The sequence below is a fragment of the Phocoena sinus genome, chromosome 18 (genome assembly GCF_008692025.1).
Source record: "Phocoena sinus isolate mPhoSin1 chromosome 18, mPhoSin1.pri, whole genome shotgun sequence".
Taxonomy (NCBI): domain Eukaryota; kingdom Metazoa; phylum Chordata; class Mammalia; order Artiodactyla; family Phocoenidae; genus Phocoena; species Phocoena sinus.
In genome coordinates, this window is record NC_045780.1 from 2,465,396 (window position 1) to 2,490,162 (window position 24,767).

The 24,767-nt window shown below is 40.0% G+C and overlaps 1 protein-coding gene across 1 annotated transcript; it reads left to right on the forward strand.

Annotated features, from left to right (window-relative positions):
• SGCG (sarcoglycan gamma) lies at positions 1-24,767 on the forward strand. Its single transcript, XM_032611467.1, is given in 8 exon segments — positions 1-195; positions 812-913; positions 2,466-2,553; positions 9,549-9,628; positions 9,630-9,669; positions 13,323-13,395; positions 22,164-22,287; positions 24,594-24,767. Coding segments are annotated over 8 exon segments (876 nt in total).

Consider the following 24,767-nt stretch of genomic DNA (forward strand, 5'->3'; position numbering starts at 1 on the left):
ATGGTACGTGAACAATACATCACGACCACGGAAGGCACCCACATAGAGCGGCCAGAGAACCAGTCTGTCTACAAAATCGGCATCTACGGCTGGAGAAAGCGTTGCCTCTACTTATTTGTTCTTCTTTTGCTCATCATCCTCCTTGTGAATCTTGCTCTTACAATTTGGATTCTTAAAGTGATGTGGTTTTCCCCGGTAAGTATTTTCTTTTCCCGATAAACAGGTTCTTGTTTTGTTTGTGCGGTCACTCCGTCCACATTGTGTCAACAGAAGCTTCCTTTCATGCAGTTAACGTTGGTTTCCTGTCTGGATCAGAATTTTCAGTAGCAAAAAAATAATATAACATTCACTTTTCTTTTTTACCTTTTTTAAATAATTTCACTGCGAACTGTAGCGTGTTGGTTTTCATTGCAGTGCTGTATCCTGGTTGTGTTGGCGGCTGCCCGAATCTGTATGTATGTTAAAACTCATAGAGCTAGAAGCCTTAAGAGTCCATGTTATTGCATCTTAATTTTTAAAAAATTTTAAATAGTAATGGTAAGGTTTTTTTTTCTGACATGTTGGTGGGCTCTTGCATGTTTGTTATAAAGTGATTATTTAAATCTTATATGCATTTCCTAAACAATCCTTTGTATTTACACAAGACGTAATAAAATACTGAATATTGAATAAAAACAACTAAAGTTTTAAATAAAGTGTTTAAGAGAAATACAGTAAAGTGCCGATAGGAAATCTATGAAAATGCATACATGATTTAAGTTGATACTAAAAGAAGTGAAGAAGAAAGCAATAACAAATCTCTTTTGAACAGACAGGGATGGGCCACCTGCACGTTACAGAAGATGGACTTCGCCTGGAGGGGGATTCGGAGTTTTTATTCCCACTTTATGCCAAAGAAATACACTCCAGAGTGGTAAGCAAATGAGGACGCATTTAAATAATTTCTGTTTCATGAGAAATAAATAATGGTGAAACACAGAAAGTTTGCTTTTCTGATGAAAGGTGTGCATGCGTCGACACTGCATGTTTCCCTGGCCACGTGCCTTGGGTGGGCCCTAGCGAGTGACCGCCATGGTCACACCCAAAACCTTGCCTGGAAACCCCCAGCCCCGCCCCAGCGGATTTCTGCTTACATCTCATTGACCAGAATTGTATCACTTGGGTCTCCCTCCCTGCAGGACAGGCTGAGAAAGCATTTAGCCTTTGCAGCCCCTGCGGTGGAAGCCAGAAAAAGAATAGTGTTGGAGAGTATCCATTGGATCAGACGACCAGAGTGGTTCCTGGGACAACTTACTTTGTCTAGGCCCGGGAGTGGGCCTCACAGCTCTGACCTGGGCCATGTCCTCCCTTTCAAGGAAAATGATAAAAAAAAAAAAAAAAAAAAAAAGAGCCTGGAAGTTGGCTCCTGAAGACGGTTCCGTCATGGAACTGTCACTTGCTAGCTGTTACTTTGGGAGAGCTGCCATTTAATCTCTTTGAGCTCAATTTCCTCATCTGTTATGTGAGGAGTAATGCTACCTCCTTCAAAATGTGGAGATAAAAGGAGAGGCTGGATGGTAAAAATCGTTGGTGAATTATTAGCTCTTATTATCGTGCTGGTTATTTCAAAACACAGCAAAAACAAGTAGTAAGGTCACGCCATTGGATAAAAGGTGAGACAGTGGTAAATCCATCTGCTTCCACAAAGCAAGTTGGAGAATTTCTGACCTGCTAGAGTTTCAAAGCACTCCTAAAACTTCTTTCCTTCTGAAAAATCATATTATACCCCACAACTTTGGAAGATATTTGGTTCCCGCTGAGTGGCATAAACCCACCTGAATCCAGTAGCCAAATTACTGCATTCCTTTTGAAGAAAACTGTTATAGAAGAGCCAGCAATCTTCTGTGAGACAAAGCCTCCACTCAGACTATGACCCCACTTACGTGCTCATAAAGCCACTGTATCTTCCAACAAAGAGCTCTAAAAACGTAGGCATCCAGCAGATTTTAAAAGCTCTTTTGAAATTGTGAGAAGCCTTTTGCGTTTTGAAAATAAGTAATATGGTATTTATTTATAGAAGAGCTAACCACTCTCTGATTTACCTTTTAAAAATATATCATGTCCTGGACATAAATTATGAGAAATGAAATTTTAATTCCTTGGAAAAGACAAAACACTGATTAAAACTTCACTGTTTCAGATCTTCACCTTGAGAACGGACTTGGTCCATTGTAACCAGTGCACACAGGCTCTGTAAACCCAGGAGGTTATTATATTTTGTGGGGGGGAAAAGAAATAATGCATTTACCCCCTTCACACAATATAATCCAAGTTTAAAAAATAGTTTTAGCCACAAATTTATAGGTTCACAGGATCTGTGACATTGGGGAAATTATTTTGTATAAATCCTCAATTTATATACAAATTCAAAGGTATAGTCATTCTAAATAGTCTATATTTGGCTAACATTGTAAATCTGTTTTTAGGACTCATCTCTGCTTCTGCAGTCCACACAGAATGTGACTGTAAATGCACGCAACCCAGAAGGAGAAGTTACAGGCAGGTTAAAAGTGGGTGAGTCCAGCTTCATAACAGTGCTCTGCATGTGTGTGGTCCATGAACAATTGTGCTGAATGGATCCATTTGTTTTTTTTTCTTCTAGAGAATTCAAAGTTATTTATGAGCAATCAAAGTATGAGCTTTCTAAACATCATGCTGTGTGGACCACGGAGACTAGTTCAGGTGGTGGGAGGACAGTCTGAAGTATTTTAAGTGAAGTTATTTTGGTTCCAAGAAATAAGAGGACCATTTAAGGTAGTACAAGAAACAATGATTGTTGGCAGGATACAAAATAATCTCACAGAGACTGAGGAAGGGAAACAAAGTAGCTGCCCTCAAGGAAAGAAAGACCAGGGCCGGAGAATCAAAGTATTCATCCTCTCTCTCCCTCTCTCCCCCTCCCTTTCTCCTTCTCTCTACCATGTTCCCCTCCTTTCCATGAATCTCTGTCCATGATTTTCACTTGGTATCATGGTTGCACCAGTTCTAACTCTACAGGACTCTCTGGTTCTTCATCCGATTGGCTATAGTTCTCAACACCAGCCAACTTGGTCTTCAATGTCATGAATTCTCAGTTCACAGCAAAGTACTCTAATTGGCCCAATTACTCTGTTCAAGCAACTGCCCTTGGCTGAGCCATGTACACCCATCCGATCAGCTAAGACCAAAGAATATGGTCACGTGGGAGAGAGGTCCTTTGGAATTGTGCGCAGAGAGCAAAAGGATTAGAAAGAAAGAATATCGATGGAAGAAATAACAAAAGAGCACACAGCTGGTGAAAGGAATATACCTTCTCTACACCATCAACACTTTATAGATTTGCTAAATCTAAGAAATTGGATGGCTCTCCAGATTATGGGGAAATAGATGACAAGTGTACTACCAACACAGGCAGGTAACCTTCCGTGTCCCCCTTTTTTAATGGCTGTTGTTACAGAACAATAATGTTCCATTGGAAGGTACAGCCGTATCTTAACTTCGTGATTCCTCTTTATTACAGTAATACATGAGTTCCATAGTCTGTGTTCTGATTCAATCCTTATAACTTTTTCTAAATGATAAATTGTATTTCTCTTTTGCTTAGAAGCTTGTTTTATCACCAAGTCCAGTGAAATTCTCAATAAATCTAGAGGTGAACCTGAGCTTACACAGCATACATGTTCATGATACTTGTCTAAACCAAATCATATTTCTTTATAAATTATGTTGTATTATGAATTGTGTCTACCATTTCTTAAATTTCTTAAAAATTTTTAACTGACTATAGCTTTTAAATGTTTGAGGGAGGGCTTCCCTGGTGGCGCAGTGGTTGAGAGTCCGCCTGCCGAAGCAGGGGACACGGGTTCGTGCCCCGGTCCGGGAGGATCGCACATGCCGCAGAGCGGCTGGGCCCGTGAGCCGTGGCCGCTAAACCTGCGTGTCTGGAGCCTGTGCTCCGCAACGGGAGAGGCCACAGCTGTGAGAGGCCTGCGTACCACAAAAAAAAAAAAAAAAAAAAAAAAATGTTTGAGGGATTTTTACCCATCTTTTGTCATTCATTCAACAAACATTTATTGAATGCCTATGTGCTACTTTCTATATGCTGTCAAGTAATTAATAACATTTAGAGTGTGTAATTATTTTTTAGGAGTTCCAAAAGTAAAAGATTCATTTTATATTCTTCTGAAAATGATTTAACACAAATACTCATTTTCACATTTAATTTTTTGCTAAGTGTGGATTTTCATATATAGAGGAGTTAAAGATAACATAAATCTGTCTCCACTTTCGTGGATGAAATAATGGAAGCACTGAAAAGCTAATTTTCTCAAAAACACACAGCTAGTTAGTAGAGAAGCCAAACCAGGAGTCACCTTAGGACTTGCTTCTCCAACAGGGGTGTTTCCACCACCCTCCCTCTCTACTCAGATTTCATTAAATCATGGCACACCGGGAACTGTCCTAGTTGCTGCAAATACGGTGTTGTTTTTGTCACCAAGGAATTCACTTTTAAAAAAAAGTTTCCCATCAGAACTACTTTAAACTGTTAACCTCAAATTTTGAGTCTTAACCTCAGTGTTTCATACCTGAGGTAGAGTTAAAATAAGTGATTTCTATTAAACCTTTGGTTGGAATCCTGAACTCGGAAATATTCAGCTCACCAAATCCAGGACGATTTTCAGTAAATGACTTCCCACAATCACACTCATTCCAGCCTCACGTTTCCTGGGAGAAGTTAAATTTAGCCAATCTGGATATTAAAGTGTGATTTATATGAACTAGACAAAGGAATCCCATTTAATTAAATGAATAATTGTTTATTACTAAGACCACTGAAAAAATCGGCAACCAGTACAATCAAAGCCAAAAGTCTTAAATTCCAAAAGGAATCAAACATAGGAAAGCAAGCATCAACAGCTAGCATTTCAAATCTTGGAACTAGCAGACAACAAATTGTGAACGACAGTGGAATCTTACTAGTTATAAATGCAGCTCTGGTTACTACAGTTAATGTTCTTTTGACTTCGACTAATAGAAACCAGTTCTGGTTAGCTTCAAAATAAGACTTTTTAGCTGAATGGGGTCAATTTTGGCAATTCCTATTTCCCTGAAATTTTCTGTTTCATCGAGGTTTTCAAATTTATTTGCATAGAAGTCTACATAGTACTCTCTTTTTGTTTTTTTAATTTCTTCCATTTCAATGGCATTATTTTAATGGCTACATAATAGTCCAAGAAATACATATATAATTGTAAATATAATTATAAAATTATATTATAAATATATTTATTGTAAATACAACATACAATAATATTGTTGCATATTATATATATATATACACACACACACAATAATTTGATTATGTAATACTCAAAAATTGGAGTTAGGTTATTCCATTCAGTCAATGACACAGTTCTTAATTCAGGCCACTCATATATTTAGGAGATTTTCAATAAATACTCGTTGAATGAATGAATGAAGGAATGAATAAAAGGCTGTGTAGGAAGGGATGGACTGGAAAGCCAGCTTAAGTGTGGGAGAGAGTTCTAGGAGATGGGGTGGGGGAAGATGGCCTGTCCAGGGTGCTCCAGAGTGGACAAGGGTTCAAGTATAAGTCTGAGCCACAGCTGTGAGGAACTTGGGGTCATGAGTGGGAAACAAACTCAAAATTTCTCAGGTAAAACAGAAAAGAGAAATTCAACAAAGAAAGTCAGGAGTAAAAATCAAGGGGTTAGCATCACTGTTCACAATAGTCAAAACATAGAAACAACCTGTGTCTATAGACAGATGGATGAATAAAGAAGATGTCGTGTACACACACACACACACACACACACACACACGATATATATATACACATTGTGTATATATACAGTGGAATACTACTCAGTCATGAAAAAGAAGGAAATAACGCCATTTGCAGCAACATGGATGGAGCTAGAGATTATCATACTAAGTGAAGTAAGCCAGACAGAGAAAGACAAATATATGATATCACTTATATGTGGAATCTAAAATATGACACAAATGAACTTATCTGTGAAACAGAAACAGACTCACAGGCATAGAGAACAGACTGCAGTTGCCGAGGGGGTGGGGGAGGGCTGGATTGGGAATTTGGGATTAGCAGATGCAAACTAGTATATATAGGATGGATGAACAAGTCCTACTATATAATGCAGGGAACTATACTCAATATCCTGTGATAAACCGTAATGGAAAAGAATATGAAAAAGTATATATTTATAACTGAATCACTTTGCTGTGCAGCAGAAATTAATACAACATCGTAAATCAACTATACTTCAGTAAAATAAATTTTTAAGAAACAGTGGGTTCATCCAAGGCAATTGCTGTGAACAGCACTGGAGCCCCTTCCTGGTTGTTATAGGTCCATGAACTCATGTGCTTGGATGTAACAGACTAGCCTAAAGGATAGAGTCAAGCTATACAGATAAGAGCCGCTGACTCCAGGCTTATAAAGTTGAACCTAGTAATACAAGATGATACCAAAACATTAGTAGAATGAACTTAACCACAGCTTTATACTTCCAGTCCAGTATTTTCTCTGATACGATATTTGCAGCAGCAGAATAAATCTTTCCTTTTCTCAAAGGACTCTGTGACATTTGTTTTTTTTGTTGTTGTTGTTTGTTTGTTTTTGCCGTACGCGGGCCTCTCACCGCTGCAGCCCCTCCCGTCGCAGAGCACAGGCTCCGGACACGCAAGCCCAGCGGCCATGGCCCACGGGCCCAGCCACTCCGCGGCATGTGGGATCTTCCCAGACCGGGGCATGAACCCGTGTCCCCCACATTGGCAGGCGGACTCTCAACCACTGCGCCACCAGGGAAGCCCTAATTCCTTTATTTATTTCCCTCGTTATTTGTACCAAAGCCTTTAATTAAATTGTGATTTTACCAGATAGCTCCTTTTTTAATCACAAAGAAAGTATTTGAGTTTTATTTCTTCTTTTTTAAAATTAATTTATTTATTATTTATTTTTGGCTGCATTGGGTCTTTGTTGCGGTGCACGGGCTTCTCATGGCGATGGCCTCTCTTGCTGCGGAGCGCAGGCTCTAGGCGTGCAGGCTTTAGTAGTTGTGGCTTGCGGGCTTAGTTGCTCTGCGGCATGTGGGATCCTCCCAGACCAGGGCTCGAACCCGTGTCCCCTGCCCTGGCAGGCGAGTTCCCAACCACTGCGCCACCAGAGAAGCCCTGAGTTTTATTTCTTAAAGAACTCTGCTGCACTCAGCTCTAATGCATGTCCAGCAAGGTTATAAAGACTAGTAGAATATTAATGAAAGTTAAAAGATTTAATTATAAACTCACTTACTTTAAGAGATGATTATTCCTGTGGTGGGCTTATTATCACTTGGAGCACAGTTTCTTTTGAAGTGGAAAACATATTTAAACTGAACATTCTATGTCTATATTTTTTATAAAGTGAAGATGGAATTTTATCCACCTCTGTGCGTTTGTTTGAGTAGCCCCCTCTACCTGGAATCTCGCATTCTCCCTTCATCAGGGAAACGTGAACTCTTCCAGGTCAGCCCAGACATCCCCTTCCCTGAGGTGTCATCCCTGACCCCCCAGGAGGGACAGGAATTCCTTGTCAGGGTTCTCACTGGACACTGTCCATGGTTGTATCACGGCACTTATCAAATTGCCCTGGGACTAGATTTATATGCTTTTTTCTTCAGTGGACTGTGAAATCCTATAAGGTGTGAACTGCATCTCCTCTTTTATGTAGCCTCAATTCTTAGCACGAAACCTTGAACATAAAAGCATACAATAAATTTCTGCTGAATGGAGGAGACTCACTTTCCTGAATTTTCTTTGATCTGAGGATTTATGTAGCTTTGTTACTCATGAAAATTATGCAACTAAACTCATTTGTTGAATATTTCATCAATGTATATGAAACAATGGTTACAGAAAAAATGTCATTTAGTTTAACCACTTTCACTTGATAAATTCTCCTCGAATTGTTATATGAACCTCCAATGAGCTAAACAGGGAACTCCTATTGGATAAATTACTCCAGCTTTTTCCTCTTGATGCTAAACTCAAATAACTTCAAATTCATCACTTAATGCAAATCAGTGTTTGTGTGAGAAATATGTAAGACATATCAGTGACCCAGAAGAGGTAAATAGTGACACCGAATCACAGGATAACTGAGTTTGGGTGAAAGCTCAGGAGAGCAAAAATACAGGCAACTATCACAAAATAAAGGCAGGCTTCCTTAAGAGAAAGGAGATAAAACAGAGAGAAAAAACTGTGTTCCGCTTTGTAACATGTGAACACATGCACATTTAAATGAAGAATCTTTGGAGGGTTCTGAGGTACAAATTAGTGAAAAAACATAAGAATATGTTGCTGACAAGATCCAAAACTGATTACTGTATTAGTTGAAAAGCTTCTATTTAATTTCTAGCAGGTACCAATCAACTTGAATGAGTACTGTGAGGGACACAGGGACACATACACGAAATCTACAAGTATCCACTTCACAATAAACTTACTTTTCTAGATAAGAAAATAGAACTAACAAAAGAATGAAGGAACACTTGTAGTTCCTTAAGCAAATGCTGAACGCTATGTTCTAGAGAGATGAATCCATTATGCGGCTAAGGTTAGAAGGACAGAGAAATCAGAAAACATAAAATGATGGATACTCAACTGTACCAATGAGAGACATTGAACAAGATCTCACATGCTGAAGGTACAGCGTCCCCCGTGCCTGGCACACAGAAGCACACATTAAACATCTGCTGAGCACAGTCTTAATTTAAAAGCCAGTGGGTCGGAGATTGGGATTGGCGTATATACACTAATATGTATAAGGTAGATAACTGGTAAGAACCTGCTGTATTGCAAAAACGAACAAACAAACAGAAAAAGTTCATGTGAAAGGAGTAAGCTTGGAGGAGAAAGGGATGCCCTGTCCCTGAAATAGAAAGAAGGGCTGGAGAAGACAGAAATGGCTGAGATGAAGGTGAAGGGCAGAAACTTGAGGGTGTGTGTCCATGGTGATGTCTGTTTGCTCCATGGAGTAGGAGGTGAGGATTAGGGCAGAGGCAAGAATCTGAGTGTGACTCATTCATTGTCTGCGTTAACTTCGGCCATTGAAGGAAGCCATTCATAAGATGATCTTTCACAAATCTCACATTTCAGAATATAAAATCCTCAGTTGGTTAATACTCAAAAGAATACCCATTTCAGTAATCTGCGTAGAAGAATCATATTATTTTTGGCAAGTTTTAAAAACCTGAAAAAATTAATTTTTATATAATTCATTCATATATATATTTGATATAGATCAACGTACATGTGACCTACATTAATTTTAATAATATAATAGATTTAGGACTTAAAATTTAATCACAGAATCAAAAAAATTACTGGTAACAAATCTTAACTGTTTAGTGATTTGGTACTACTGGGTGCCGTGGCATGTGTAAAAGTAGAGCTTTTAACACTGCAGAGACTACACACTTTATAATAAAATGTTTTAATTCATTCTTTAGGTCCCAAAATGGTAGAGGTCCAGAGTCAGCAGTTTCAGATCAGCTCCAAGGACAGCAAGCCCCTGTTTACTGTTGATGAAAAAGGCAGTTGTGGTTGGTACAGATAAACTTCGAGTAACTGGTATGTAGTAGCTCTTTATTTTAATTAAGGAATAATTGACAAACAACATTAGTTCCAGGTGTACAACATAAGGATTCAATATTTGTATATATTGTGAAACGATCCCCACAATAAGTCTAATTAACGTCCATCACCACACATACTAACACTTTTTTCTTTGTGACGAGAACTTTTAAGATCTACTTTCTTAGCAACTTGCAAATACACAATACGTGGTACCTGTAGTCACCATGGTGTATATCACATCCCCGCGACTTATTTGTCTTATAACTGGAAGTTTGTACCTTTGACCACCTCCACCCATTTTGTCCACCTCCCAACACTCACTTCTTGGCAACCATCAGTCTGTCCTCTATGTCTGTGAGTTCAGTTTTTGTTTTGTTGTTGTTTGTTTTTTAGATTCTACGTATCAGTGAGATCAATATAGTACTTATCTTTCTCTGACTTTTTTCACTGAGCATAATTCCCTCGAGGTCCATCCATGTGTTGCAAAGGGCAGGATTTCCTTCTTTTTCTGGTTGAATAATATTCCACTGTGTATATACCACATCTTCTGTATCCATTCATCTGTAGTAACTCTTAAGAAAAACAGTATCGCGTGGAGGGCAACTTCTGCAAAAGCAAATTGCAGTTTTGGTAAGTTTACTGTGGAATATTCAGGCCGATAAGAAAAGGTACTGTCGTTTGAATCTGTTGACTTTTCTTCATGGCATTTCTTTTGAAATTCTTTGACACTCTCTTAGAAGAATGAAATCTTCCTCACAAATCTTTACCCACTTTTTTTTCCCCACCATATTGTTTCCTTTTATCTCTTTCCAATTGGTGTAACCCAAAGGCTTTACACAGAAACAGAAAACTACCACAGCCATCATATAATTCCAACTGTGTTGGGAAAATTGCACCAAAAAACAAAACTTGATCTATTCTTTATGTCATACGACTCCCTAGTTGCTACAATGATGGTTAAGTTTCGTTAAATATATAAAATACGAGAAGAATATTTTTATAAACGTTAATTTTTCCAAGTAAATTCCCATTCAAGCTTTTCTCCACTACGTACTATAAAAGTTTGATCCCTGTGTTAAATGGATTGATTTCAAGTAGCCTTTGAGTTTCCTGGTCAGCAAAAGCAGCAGCAGTTGACAGCCAAGGAAAGAGGAGTGAGAAGCGACAGAGAACCAGGTCACTCTGGGGCAGAGAAAGAAGAATTCAATGCTTGGCTATACACTCTTCCCTCTGGCCACTTGGCCTGAGCATGGGGTGTAAGGGGAGGGACTCAGTGGTCTTTCTTTAAGGTGGCCCCTCCAGATTCCTGAGTTGCAGTACATCCTGATCTGAACACACATCAAGAAGTGCTTTCTTGCCGTTGCCTTTGTCTCAAGAACTCAAAGAGTAACGTGAAATCCCTCGTCCATTTCTTAAACAGCTGCCATATATACTCTAGTCAACGGGGAAACTGAAAAATCATTTTTAAATCAAATTCATGGAGGAGATTAAACAATTTCACCACCCCAGTTTGAAATTGATCTCGGTCTTCAGCAGTCTCATTTTTCCCCCTAAAAGTAGAATCGTCACCAAGTGACCGAAATCAGCACGTCTCTTTCACTAACCCCAGTCACAGAACATGTTATTGGAGCGGCATCAAAATGTCATCTTCAAAAGAATTATTTTATCCCGTTGCCAGAACCGGCTCCTGGAAGATGATGCACGGTTGGGTACTTCGGTTCCTTGGCAGTGATTCGCTGGGCGGGGTCCACTCCCCAACATTTAGGAAGGAAAACAGGGCCCTGTAAGAGTATCCAGTCTCATCACTAAGGGGAAAGACACAATCTAGCAATAAGGCAGTTCAATCCCTTCATCCTTCTCTGATTAGCTAAACGGGATTACATATGTCACAAGTGACAACGTAGAAATTCTGGAGTCACCCACAAAGCCACCCACAAAAGAGGACCTGGAAGTAAGGTTTCAGCCACTGAAGAAGAAGTGAAGGTGGTGAGTCCATGGTCCTTACAGATGTGAAGACGGATCTCTAGCAGCTGCTTAGAGAGGACCACACCCTTCAAGCACACGCTCAACACATCCGGCTCCGGACCCAGTCATGCAGCTCTGTGGACAGTTGATGACCTGCTCCATCAGTTAACAGCCCTTCAGCTGAAAGGAACAAAAGGCCCAATTAAAACTGGCTTCAACCTCTAAGGACATACATGATCCCACAGGAGGTCTCCAGGCTGATTCATTCGGTATTTTCCTCCAGTTCTGCTTCTCTCCTGACTTTCCCCTTTCAGTGGTGGTGAATGGTCCCATCAATTCCAAGGGTCACTTCCTTGTGCAGTGACTTCTCCAAACTTCCATACGAGGACCTTGATGGCCTCAGGGGGTCTGTGCCCCTTAAGTTGTCGTTCCAGCCTAAATTCTCCTCATATTAAATTGCTTGCGTTTCTCTTTTCTTTTTTTTTTTTTTTGTGGTACGCGGGCCTCTCACCGTTGTGGCCTCTCCCGTTGTGGAGCACAGGCTCCGGACGCGCAGGCTCAGCGGCCATGGCTCACGGGCCCAGCCGCTCTGCGGCATGTGGGATCTTCCCGGACCGGGGCACGAACCCGTGTCCCCTGCATCGGCAGGCAGACTCTCAGCCACTGCGCCACCAGAGAAGCCCTGGTTTGTAATTTTGAAAGTTCATTTTGTACTGACGGGTGGAGCCCAAGACAGGGGTGTGGTCTAGGCCAGGCAGAAGGACCTAGGTAAATCATGATGAGCACTTACCTGTGAATAACCCTGCTGTGCATAGGTTGAAAGTGTGGGCTTTGAGGTCAAATCACAGTCCGGCCACTTAGCTGTGTAACTCTAGGCAAGTTAATTAACCTTTCTGTTCCTCAGTTTCCTCTTCAGTAAAATGGGAAAATAATCATACCTGCCTTGTAGGGTTCTGAGTACTAACCATGTTAGGATATATCACCTTCGAATCTCTGCACTAACCCAACACCCACACCATGTCTTCGAATCTCTGCACTAACCCAACACCCACACCATGTCTTCAAATCTCTGCACTAACCCAACACCCACACCATGTCTTCGAATCTCTGCACTAACCCAATACCCACACCATGTCTTCGAATCTCTGCACTAACCCAATACCCACACCATGTCTTGCACATAATTAGGTTCTCAGACTAACCAGACAACTGGGAACATTCGTACAAATTAGAAAGTCAATTTTAAATATTCAAAATTTGGATTTTTCTATAAATTTCCTGATGTGCCTTAAGAAACAGATGACACAAGATACAATTTTTACACGTAAAATCTAGAGAATGAATCAAATTACTATTACTGAAAATATATGGACTTAATGCAATTTTCAACTGAAATTTCTTTCAATTTGAGGGCTAATATTGCTTTCTGGTTTTAAAATAAGCCTGGGTATTTGTAACTGCTTTAAAAATCATATTTTGTTTATAGACGTCTAATGAAATCGTGGTATCCTTGGAAAAGCAGGAAAGCAGTTATACCTATTTTTTTCCTGCAACTCAAACATCTGTACGAATTCAGCAACGATCAGAACCTACGTGTCCTGTAATATGCAGTATAAATGCTCGATTTGTGGGCTGCTGTTTATTTTACTTTTGTAAAAGCTTCATCTTTGGTTTGTGTTTAGGGCCTGAAGGGGCTCTTTTTGAACATTCAGTGGAGACGCCCCTCATAAAACCGGACCCAATCCAGGACCTTAGGTAAGAATTTTGTTCAAATATAAACAAACTCTCTTACAGAAGATACCTGGTTATGTGCTAGAATAACACGTTAGCAGATATGACCAGGTTGTTTCTTATTCCATTAGTTGTCTTTATTCTGATGAACTTCCACCCATAACAAGTCATTTCTTACAAAAATCCAAAGGAGGTTAGAAGTCCTACTCTATGTCCCGTCCTTTTGTCTCTGAGCTCTTTACTAGCCCTGCCCCTGCCCCAGTGCAGCCTGTACTATTCCAATAGCTATTCCTGCCTCCAGAAAATCTGAGGGACTTGGCTAAATGCAGCTATTTTATTTATTTTTTTCGATTTTTTAAAATTGTGGTAAAATACACGTATAAAATTTATCATCTTAACCATTTTTAAGTGTACAGTTCAGAACATATTTATACTTTACGCACTTTAAAAGAATTTTTTTTCTTTTCCATTTTGGTTTATCACAGGATATTGAAAACGGTTCCCTGTGCTCTACAGTAGGACCTTATTGTCTATTCATTCTATATATAATAGTTTGCATCTGCTAATCCCAACCTCCTAATCCATCCCTCCCCCACCCTACCTGCCCCTTGGCAACCACAAGTCTGTTCTCTATGTCTGTGAGTCTGTTTCAGTTTCGTAGATAAGTTCAATTTGTGTCTATTTTAGATTCAAATATAAGTGATATTATATGGTATTTGTCTTTCTCTTTCTGACTTACTTCACTTAGTATGATAATCTCTGTGTCCATCCAAGTAGCAGCAAATGGCATTATTTCATTCTTTTTTATGGCTGAGTAATATTCCATTGTCTACAGGTACCACATCGTCCTTTATCTGTTCCTCTGTTGATGGACATTTAGGTTGCTTCCATGTCTTGGCTATTGGAAATAGTGCTGCTATGAACATGGGGGTGTAAATGCAGCTAATTGAAATGTTTCATTGATTCCACATCAGCCAGAGTAAAGTCCAGAATGCTACTGGGGCACTTGGCTCGTGACCTAGACTCCTTGGGGCTCTCTAGGTTGGCACCCTGGGGCCTCCTGCCTCACCCGTCCTGAGACTGAGCCACTGCCGGGCCCGGACTCCACACTTCCACACATGCTGTCCCACCTGACTGGGGTGCCCTCCTTCCCTTGGAGACCCCACGAATATCTACTTGTCCTCACGCTTCAGGTCACATGCCACGCATGGGGCTATGGTTCATGTGGTCCACAGACCCTTCGTTTTTCCCTGAAGAGCATCAGCTGAGGCAAACACTGCACGTTTTAGTGAAAGAGGACGGTGTCTTATATGGGCTTGAAATTTGCAAAAGGCATTCTTAAAAATCTCAGTTTACATTACATTTTTTAAATATGTGCACTGTTAGTAGAGACAAGAATGTTATAAAACCGAGAGCTTGACGGATTCATATACGCAAAGGAGTTGTATATCTTTTTCTCAATTGTGGCAAAATGCACATAATATAAAATTTACCATCTTAACCACTTTCAAGTGTACCGTTCAAAAGTCTAAGGTACGCTTATTGTTCTGCAGCCGTCCCCCGCCTCCATCTCCAGCATTCTTTACATTTTGCAAAACTGAAACTCTGTGCCCGTTAAACGCTAACTCCCCATTTCCCCGCAACCCCCGCAAACCACCATCCGAGTCTCTGTCTCTATGAATTTGAGGACTCTGGGTACCTCATTTAAGTGGAATCAAACAGTATTTGTCCTTCTGTGACTGGATTATTTCACTTAGCACAATACCCTCAACCTTTGGTATATCTTTACATCATAGCCGAATATATAAAATCACCCAGTTCCATATATAAGTTTATTCTTTATACAGAGTCTCTGTGTGACTGTGTGTATTTCACCTTATTACTAGGCTACTGAATGTTCTTTGCTGCTGTAACTGTTTATTCCAATAGTATATTTGTATTTTATAACAAAAACAAATAATATTTTTAAAAACAAATGTCTTAAAGTCTACAATGTCACTTAAAATCACGTTTAGAATTTGAACTTGAAAAATATTCAGGAGACAATTAACATGTTAACATATTATGTATAATAGGGAATAATGTACAGTAGGAATCCCAGCTTTACAGACAAGCCTGGTGACCTTGGCCAAACTAACCTTTTGAGGCTATTTTTTCTCATATATAAAACGTTGATAGGGACTTCGCTGGCAGTCCAGTGGTTAAGACTTCGCCTTCCAATGCTGGGAGTGTGGGCTTGATCCCTGGTCAGGGAGCTAAGATCCCCACGGATCTCTCATAGCCAAAAAACCAAAACATAAAACAGAAGCAATATTGCAACAAATTCAATAAAAGACTTTAAAAATGGTCCACATCAAAAAAAAATCTTTAAAAAAAGTTGTTAGTAATGCACATCTCAGAGTGTTCTAGGAAAGATTTAATAAGCTATTAAGTTAAAAATATTTTTCTAAACTGAAAGTGGAATACAAATAATCATTTTTATTATCAAGTAGATATTCACACAAAATGGAATTGGGGTTAGGAAATTCAGCATTTCTCTTAATTTTAATGTCTAATTAAATATTCATCAAAAGCAAATGAGAGTTCAATTCATCTTACCCACTTAGAGAACATTGGCAGCATAAAAATACATTGTGACAATTAAATTATAACAATTTCATTGATTTTGATAAAGGACCATAAGATTAATATTACAGAACTATTATAGTTAGGGGAAAAGAACATTTTATTTTCCTAGGAGAGGAAAATGATTCAATATCTTTAAAAAATAATCCCATTAAAACCATTTTAGAATTATAAAATAATGTAAATTGTAGAGATGCCAAGCCACTCTTTGAAATAAATGTCACTATTTTAAAATTATAGGTCTCAAAATTAAACAATTCATCATACATTTTCCCATTAGGAGATAAATCTGCTGGCTTCTACAGCAGTCCCTTACTAAAAAGAAATGGCAGAAGGGTATTATTCTCTGGCTTTCTAAAGGATGATACTAAGCGAGGATTACATAACCCAAATGTTACAACAAAAGTGATTGAGAATGTAACGAAATTGTAAGGAATTGCTTACAATAAGGAATGAGGTTTGGATGGAAGACGTGAACTAATACGTACTGAATGCCTTCCACGGTCAGGAAAGGTGCGGTCACATAATTTATCTCGTTTACCTCATCAATTCGACCTGAAAGTATCAACTCGATCCCCATCTTATAAAAGAGAACACTGAGCTCTAGATAGTAGTGTGTTCTAAGGCACAAAGGAAAAACATGTAACCAACTCATGACTTAACTTCAGCTCTGACCCCAAAGCCCATCCATATACACTCTGTTCCCTCTTTCTACCATGCAAGTGAACCCTTCACTGATTTATTCTTTGATTTACTACCAGGCTCCACTGATTGAGTACACGAGAGTCGTATTTTCTTCTGTAAGTTCTTGCCGTAAACTGTCTTTCCCTTTTTATTTCTGTCCAGTAGCATTACTGTTGCTGGCCTGAGTAAAGTAAAAAGATATTCCTGGAATATCATAACTGACCCATGAAAACTTTGAATGTGGATTTTGTTGGGTTAAGATCGTGATGCATTTATAAAAAGATCTCTGAAATATACACGTTTAAATATCACAATTCAGATTTTGGTATTTGCTCAAATTGTAGTCATGAAAGGGTAACAATTATTATGTTAGTTAAGACAAAAATATAATTAACTTGTATTTAAGCTAGATTTACATTTCTTACGGCAAAATCGTCCTCAAAAAAAGTGTGAACTCTGACATACTGTTTTAAAGCTACTTCTCATTCACACATGATATAATTCCATCTTTTTTTTTAATTTAGTGAAAATGTATTAAGTGTATTTATATGCCAGAGGCTATGATAGATGTTGGTTCTACAGCGATAAAAGGCATGGTCCCTGACCTTAGTGAGTTTAAAGTCTATTGAGAAAAGAAACATGCCAACAAGTTAAAACAACATAATTCTTTGCTATGCTGAAGGTACAAATTACAGTGAGAGCATAAGAAAGAGAGCACGAATTCTTCAGGGTGATCTGAGATGAAATCACAGACAAGGAGGCACGTGAACTGAAACTTAAGCAATCAGTAGATGTGGATACGGTAGGGGAAATTGCAAAGCCTCCGCAACCCAATAGGGATGTGACGTGATTAAATATGTTATTATTTGTAAATCTGTGGAAACAATGCCTAGCACATAGTCAGTAATATATATGTGTCCTCATTAGTTAAGTAAAATGAGCAGACATGGAAATATCTGTTCCTGTTTCAAACACTTGTAAATATTGGTTTGCTTAATAAGAGTTTATAAATATTGCTCAACTAGAAACCAAGGAAAGCTAGTTCCCAGGTCCCAGTAATAAAGAGGAAATTCATGGTCAGAGCACAGTAGAAGCTAAGTCAAGGGTACTCAGGGAGAAATCAGGATCCCATAGAGATCAGGGGCTGGGACTTTAATATTTTATGGGGACTGAGATTCTAAGGTATAGCCTAGTGTATATGAAATGCCCAAACTGAGATATCTCATAAATCTCGGCCTCTGTGAAACAGGTATTTCAATTTACCTACTAGCCCAAGGATGCTGCAAGAAAGTTGCTATCTTGGGCTATGGGTTGAAAAAGTTACCCAGGAGAAATCATGGGTTGCAAGCATTGGGAGGACTAAATCCACACTACCTCATTGTGCAGGAGCTCTAAGCTGGAAAATTAACATTAAAAACTGCACCAAGGGCTTCCCTGGTGGCGCAGTGGTTGAGAGTGTGCCTGCCGATGCAGGGGACACGGGTTCGTGCCCCGGTCTGGGAAGATCCCACGTGCCGTAGAGCGGTTGGGCCCGTGAGCCATGGCCGCTGAGCCTGCGCGTCCGGAGCCTGTGCTCCGCAATGGGAGAGGCCACAGCAGTGAGAGGCCCGCGTACCGCAAAAAAAAAAAAAATTGCACCAAGTCTATAAACCAATAGTGATAAAAAAAAAAAAGAGAGAGAGAGAGAGAAACTACATTGAAGATATTAATGGCATAAAAACACTCATGGAAAAAAAAAATCTTGCTGAAGGTGAGCTTACTAAAAGAAGAAGAAAAAGGCAAATGAATAAGGAATTGAACTACCGTGGGGAAGAATTAGCAGCCACTTCAGGTTACCCCTGAAACTCCAAGTAGTAGAGCAAAACAAAGAGATTTTAAAACAGGTATGAATAAAAGGCTCAAAGAGAAAGAAAAAAAAAACTTGAATACAAAGGTAAGGCAAAGACAAGATGAAAACAGAATATTTGGAAAATAACAAAAAGAAGTTCTAGGAATGAGAGATTGAGTAATTAAAATCAGTGGCAGCCAGAACTTGGTTTCTCATACCATTCTCCAACAAAAGGAATCAGGATTCTTTGGAGAAATCCTTGGCTAATTCTAGGACTGGGAATGTAGATGAATTTAGAGCATCTTATAGCCAATAAGTAAGAAGTGCTCAAAAACCCAAACAATGAGGGTATGTCAGAAGGAACACAGGAGTCAACTGAAGGTCGGCAGGTATCAAATCTCCATGATTTTTAGATTCATTTAAAAAAATGACAATGTTTATAATATGGAAGAAATTACATCTTTTGCAGATACTTAAATGTATGATAAAGCATTTAGGTGTTAACTTAAAATATGTAATGGGTGCCTCGTTTTTCAAAATTCTTTTAGGACAGCCATGACGCGCACTGCTTGGCTTTCTGTTCTACCAAGCTTTGGAATGTGTGGGTTTCGGGGATGAACACACTCAGTTTCACCAAACTTGGCCAACGTACACCTCAGAATGCTTGCAATGATGTCTAATTCAGGAGCAGTAAGAGTTGGTCTTTCCTCACCTTTTTACCAATGTTCGGCACTGTCAGAGTTTATGATAGTTTTCATCTGATGTGTGTTATATTGTGTTATTTTACTGTTTGTTTCCCTGATGACTAGTGTGGTTAAGCATCTTTCATATTTTTATTTTGTTATTAAGGTTGCTTCTTCTGTGAATTGACTCTTCATCTCTTTGCTTCTTTAATTACTTTTCAAAATGGATTTGTAGGGATTAAAATATATACATATTCAGAATATGAGCCTTTTTCCTATTATATTTCTATTAATTTTTAATGTTTATATACTGAAATTTATTAATCATTTCTTTTATTACTTCTGGATTTTAAGCCACAATTAAAAGACTTTCCCTACAGGAAGAGAAACTCGCCAGCCACATTTCTTGTATGGCTTTCTCTCTTACATTTGGATCGCTGATCCACTTGGAGTTTATTCTTGTATGAGGTACAGATACAAGAATCTGGGTCTAATTTTCTCTCTTCCAGCTGGCCAACCAGGTGCCAGCAATTGCATTATTATGTAACTGCCACCACAATTTGAAATGTAACCTTTATCATATATAAGATTTCCCTGTGCATCTGGGTCTGTTTCTACAGTTTCTACTCTATCCTGCTCAGCTGTCTATTCAGGTCCAAGTACCAACTTTGTTACTTAAATAAACTTTAAAAGATATTTCAGTGTCTGGTAGGGCTAGCCACACAAAGACACACATACGCACACACACGTACACATACACAATACATATATATACACACGTACACATACGTACACATATACACACATACACACATACACATACATACACACAGATGTACACATACACAATACAAACACACAACACACACATATACACACACACACAACACACACATACACACACTCTTGCAGCTTTTCCCTTTCACCCTTTCTGTCTGCTGTTGCTTATTTTCCCACATGAACGTGAGGTCTTTGATATCCGGCCACTGTTGAATGCGTTCACAGAGAGGTGCACTTCAGAGCATTCTAATCTCAGCCGTTTGGGTAAAATGTGTCTACACCTGTGCTGCACTGAAACGTTTCATCTTCAAGGATAGAAATGACGCAAGGGGGACGAAGGTTGCTCTCCCAGGAGGATCGCAGTATAATGCCGTTAACAGCTAGTCACAGGGCCTGTTGAGGTCGTTTGCGGTTTGAGAACTGGTCTTTGAAGCAGACTCACCCTCACCACGGTCCCTGGAACAGGCCCGACCTGTGCAGTTGCTCACCCATCCACCTCCCTCCCCTGCCTTCCCTCCCCTCCCCTTCCTTTCTCTCTGGCTGGAGAAATGCAGGCAGTTAGCAAAGTCAGAAGGGGCCCGCGATCAGCAGACCAGGCTCATGGAGATACAGCGTGTTTCCCCAACACCTAAACCCAACAGAATTTGACTGATAAATTCTAGGAATGTCTCTGTATCCTCGCACTCAAAGTAATATTTTAAAATGTGTAACAGATCAGGTCTTACATACTGAGATGTACATAAGGAAGCTTTGTTTTCCATAACAAATAGTGGTAGACAAGAAACTTGCTGATCAAAGGGAACAATCCACCTGATTTAGAAGTCGATCAATAGTACTCAGCCATAAAAAAAGAATGAAATGATGCCATTTGCAGCAACATGGATGCAACTAGAGATTATCATACTAAGTGAAGTAAGTCAGACAAAGAAAGACAAAAACCATATGATAGCACTTGTATGTGGAATCTAAACTATGACACAAATGAACTTATCTACAAAACAGAAACAGCCTCACAGACATAGAGAAGAGACTGGCGGTTGCCAAGGGGGATGGGGGGTGGGGGAGGGGGGATTGGGAGTTTGAGATTAGCAGGTGCAAACTTATAAAAATAGAATGGATAAAAACAAGGCCCTACTGTATAGCACAGGGAACTATATTCAATATCCTATGATAAACCATAATGGAAAGGAATATTAAAAATAATATATGTGTGTATAACTGAGTCACTTTGCTGTACAGCAGAAATAACACGGCATTGTAAATCAACTCGACTTCAATTTTAAAGAATTGTAAAAGTCGATCACTCAGTCAGTTCAGCAGCAAATTCATTACCAGGCCCTTCTCTCCTCTTAAACGTCACCCTTTCTGTCTCCTGCCCCCCTCCACCTTGTGTTCTCCTTCTTGTGGATCTTTGCACATTTCAAGGAAGTCACCCTTTCAGCTTTTGCTTGAGTCAGGTTGGCGCAGCTGAAAGACCTGCCCAGTGATCACGTTGTGCCATCTGGTGGAAACTCAGTCTTTTCCAGGCGGAGGCAAATAAGAGAATTTTTCTGCTCCTGTGTTCCTGGTTCTGTATCTGTGTTTGACTACATCACAAGGAGATGCTGATACGTTTTACAAAAACAACGCCAGCAGAGGCCAGTCTCCACCCTGTCAACTCCATTAATTCAGTATTTTTCCAAAAGAAATCTTTGCATCTGCCCTGTAATCTTCCTAAATGAAAAAAAAAAAAGCAAACAACACCTAGAGTCCAGATTTACATCCTGTTTTGTGAACGTGTTAGCAAATGTACGCGTTGCCCTTAAATTTCTCTTTTTCCCGAAGAAGTTTGTATTTTGGCTAAAATATAGTTTTCCAGAGATATTCACCAATAGCATTTTCTTCTGCTGTGGTGTGCCAGAGTGCTAACCACGCCGTCAAAGCTACTGCACAGGGCTAGGACTGTCTAATGTTTGCATCTATTTTCAGAGGATGCTAATTTCATGGACTCCATTGACGGGAAGTTAAAATTCTTTACTGCACTTTATTTCTGGATTTATCCATGAGTAACGTGCCCTATGTTAGCATTCAAGAATGAGTGAAAATACCATATACCTTACTGATTATATTTTCTATGCTAAGCCCTTGGTTGGGGGATTCCTGGGGTGGCTGCTTTTTATGCTCTTTTTCCTGGTTTCTCTCCCTCATTTCAGACTAGAATCCCCGACACGGAGTCTCAGCATGGACGCCCCGAAAGGCGTTCATATTCAAGCTGCTGCAGGGAAAATCGAGGCCCTTTCCCAGATGGACATCGTTCTTCACAGCAGTGATGGGACAGTGAGTCCAACAGATGGGGGCGGGGTGGGCCTCCCGTTGTACAAGCCTCACGTCCCCTGAGCACTGATGACACGCTTGTCCATTAAGGCATCGGCATAGTAAATTTATGGTAGTTTGTAAAGAAACGTCATGAAAGGCATAGCACAGAAAATGTGAAAGGAAGGAGAAGACAATTTAGCACTGAAAGAAGGGCCAAGAGAGGTTAAAATAATTCTGTGTTGGATCCAGACTGCTTTGTCTGGCATTTGTGCCGTCAAGTCTCTTGTTATCTTCAGCTTTGTAAAAGTACTAGACTCTCAGAGCTTACAGAGAACATGAGTACCGTCACTTCCTGGTGATCCAGCTTCCCTCAGTAGGGCTGTCACTAGGAGTTACCTGTGACAACCGTCATCCGTTACTGCCAGGGGTACTCGCTCGCACCAAGTTCTGGGTAAGCGAGAATTAAATATGAAAAGTAAGAGCTACAGGAAGAAAAAACCCGGAACCTCAGGTCCAGAAACAAAACATCGCTGATACGAACTGTGGCTATAATGGGCAGCAGGGTACAGGCTCCCCACTATTGACCTTTCTAGTGCGAGATCAGTTTGCCAATTACTGTGTGAATTCAGGGACGTTAACAGGCCCCTCTGGGCCTACCCCCTCAATGGTCAAGTACGGGAACTAGTATTTACATCACAGTGTCACAGGGTTATGAGACCCCAGTGCGGTAAGATAGCTTTGAAATGATACTAATTTAATAGTAAGAGGGAGCTGTTGTTAAGGCAGCTCCCGAGTACACAGGACCCTCAAGGGCAGCCCCTGCGAAGCCCCTGCAGGTTGTAACTTACAAAGTTTCGATGCATGGAGCAGATAAATGCAAAAGTGGAAGCCAGGAATTTTGGAATCTTATTACTAAGTCATAACGTCCCTACGTACTGAAAACGTGTTACCTTGAAAAAAATCTATAGTGGTCTTAGTTTTGAAATAATACTACTTATTTTCATGAATCGGGTGTCGACTCAGCCCGACCCGTACTTGAAGTTGATACCCCTTATTACTGGGAGCTAGTTCAAAGTGAAGAGATATCTGGCCTCCCAGAAAATATTCTCCCAAAAAGGCAAATGAAGATGAACAACAAAGCAGTATATGGACCATCAGTGACCAGAGTTTGCTGGAAGGACAGGAAAAAAAAATAACTAGAAAAAAATTAACCAGGAAAAAGGAGAGAGGAGAAGCCAACAAGTTAGGGAAAAGCAAAGAACTGGGCAGAACCCAAAGCATTAGACAATAATCTAAATAGGTTCTGCTCTAAAAAAATAAGACCCACTTGACTTCCTCCTCTGACAGTGACCCAGACCCCAGGGCAAAGCCTGCCTATCACGCATGTGTACTGTCACCCGCCGCTTCCATGAAGAGGTCAGCGTCCCGAGAGGGGACACAGACGCAAACGCCAGTTTATTAAGAGCTTGGAGTATACAGGATGAGAGCCACGTGCAACAGGAGGGGTCCGACCTTGTTGGCGAGGGATAACATGGAACCTTCCCAAACATGGTTTAATTCCTTCCTCTAAGTGATCGCCCTGGCCAGGCTTGGCTGCTCTGTGTGGCCACACTTATTTCCTTAAGCTGTCAGATCACCAGATCTCAATAAATGGCCATTTGTTTGTATTTCAGTTCAACTAAACCTCGATAGGAACAAAAAAATCCAGTGGCTTTCATCTTGTTTTAGTCGTCTGTGTGTCTACTGCTTTCCTGCATTTCATAGAAGGCAGTAGAGTTTCAAATCATATTTTAAAAGCTGGGGAAATGGTTGACAGCTATTACGATGAATTTAATTGCCTCTCACAGGAAAATAAAATCAGGAGAAATTCCAACAATCACAGGTTAAAATGACTAAGATGAATCTACTTCTGTGGCTTGTATCAATACTTTATCCTAATAGGGAGGAGAAGCTGAAGGTCAAAGTGGAACACAAGGTAAACGTGAATCAGGCAAAGAATTGTATCATTTTGGTCAAACAATTCTGAAAGGTCTGCATAAAAGTGTCGCATCATACATTTTTCTAGCTCGCCTAGCACAATGAGTAAAAGAAAAAAATGACTTCCCCCCAGTTCCTAAGGACTGTTTATCCCTTACCTGGATGTAAACTAGAAATAGGCTTGTAAGGAATTAGATTAATTGTAATAGGATTTCGGTCAAGCCAGGTGCCTACCTCATTTTCTCTGCAGAGCAACAGCGAATTTGTTTGGAACAATTTGAGCGTTTAATTTCGTGCCTGTTGCGTCCATCCCTCCTTGACCACTTCATCTCTCGTTCTCTCCCAAGCAGCTTGTGCTCGATGCTGAAACCATGTGTTTACCCAAGTTGGCTCAGGGGACTCAGGGTCCCGCAAGCAGCTTGCAGGGACTCTACGAAATCTGTGCGTGTCCAGATGGGAAGCTTTACCTGTCTGTGGCCGGCGTGGGTACCACGTGCCACGAGAACAGTCACATCTGCCTCTGA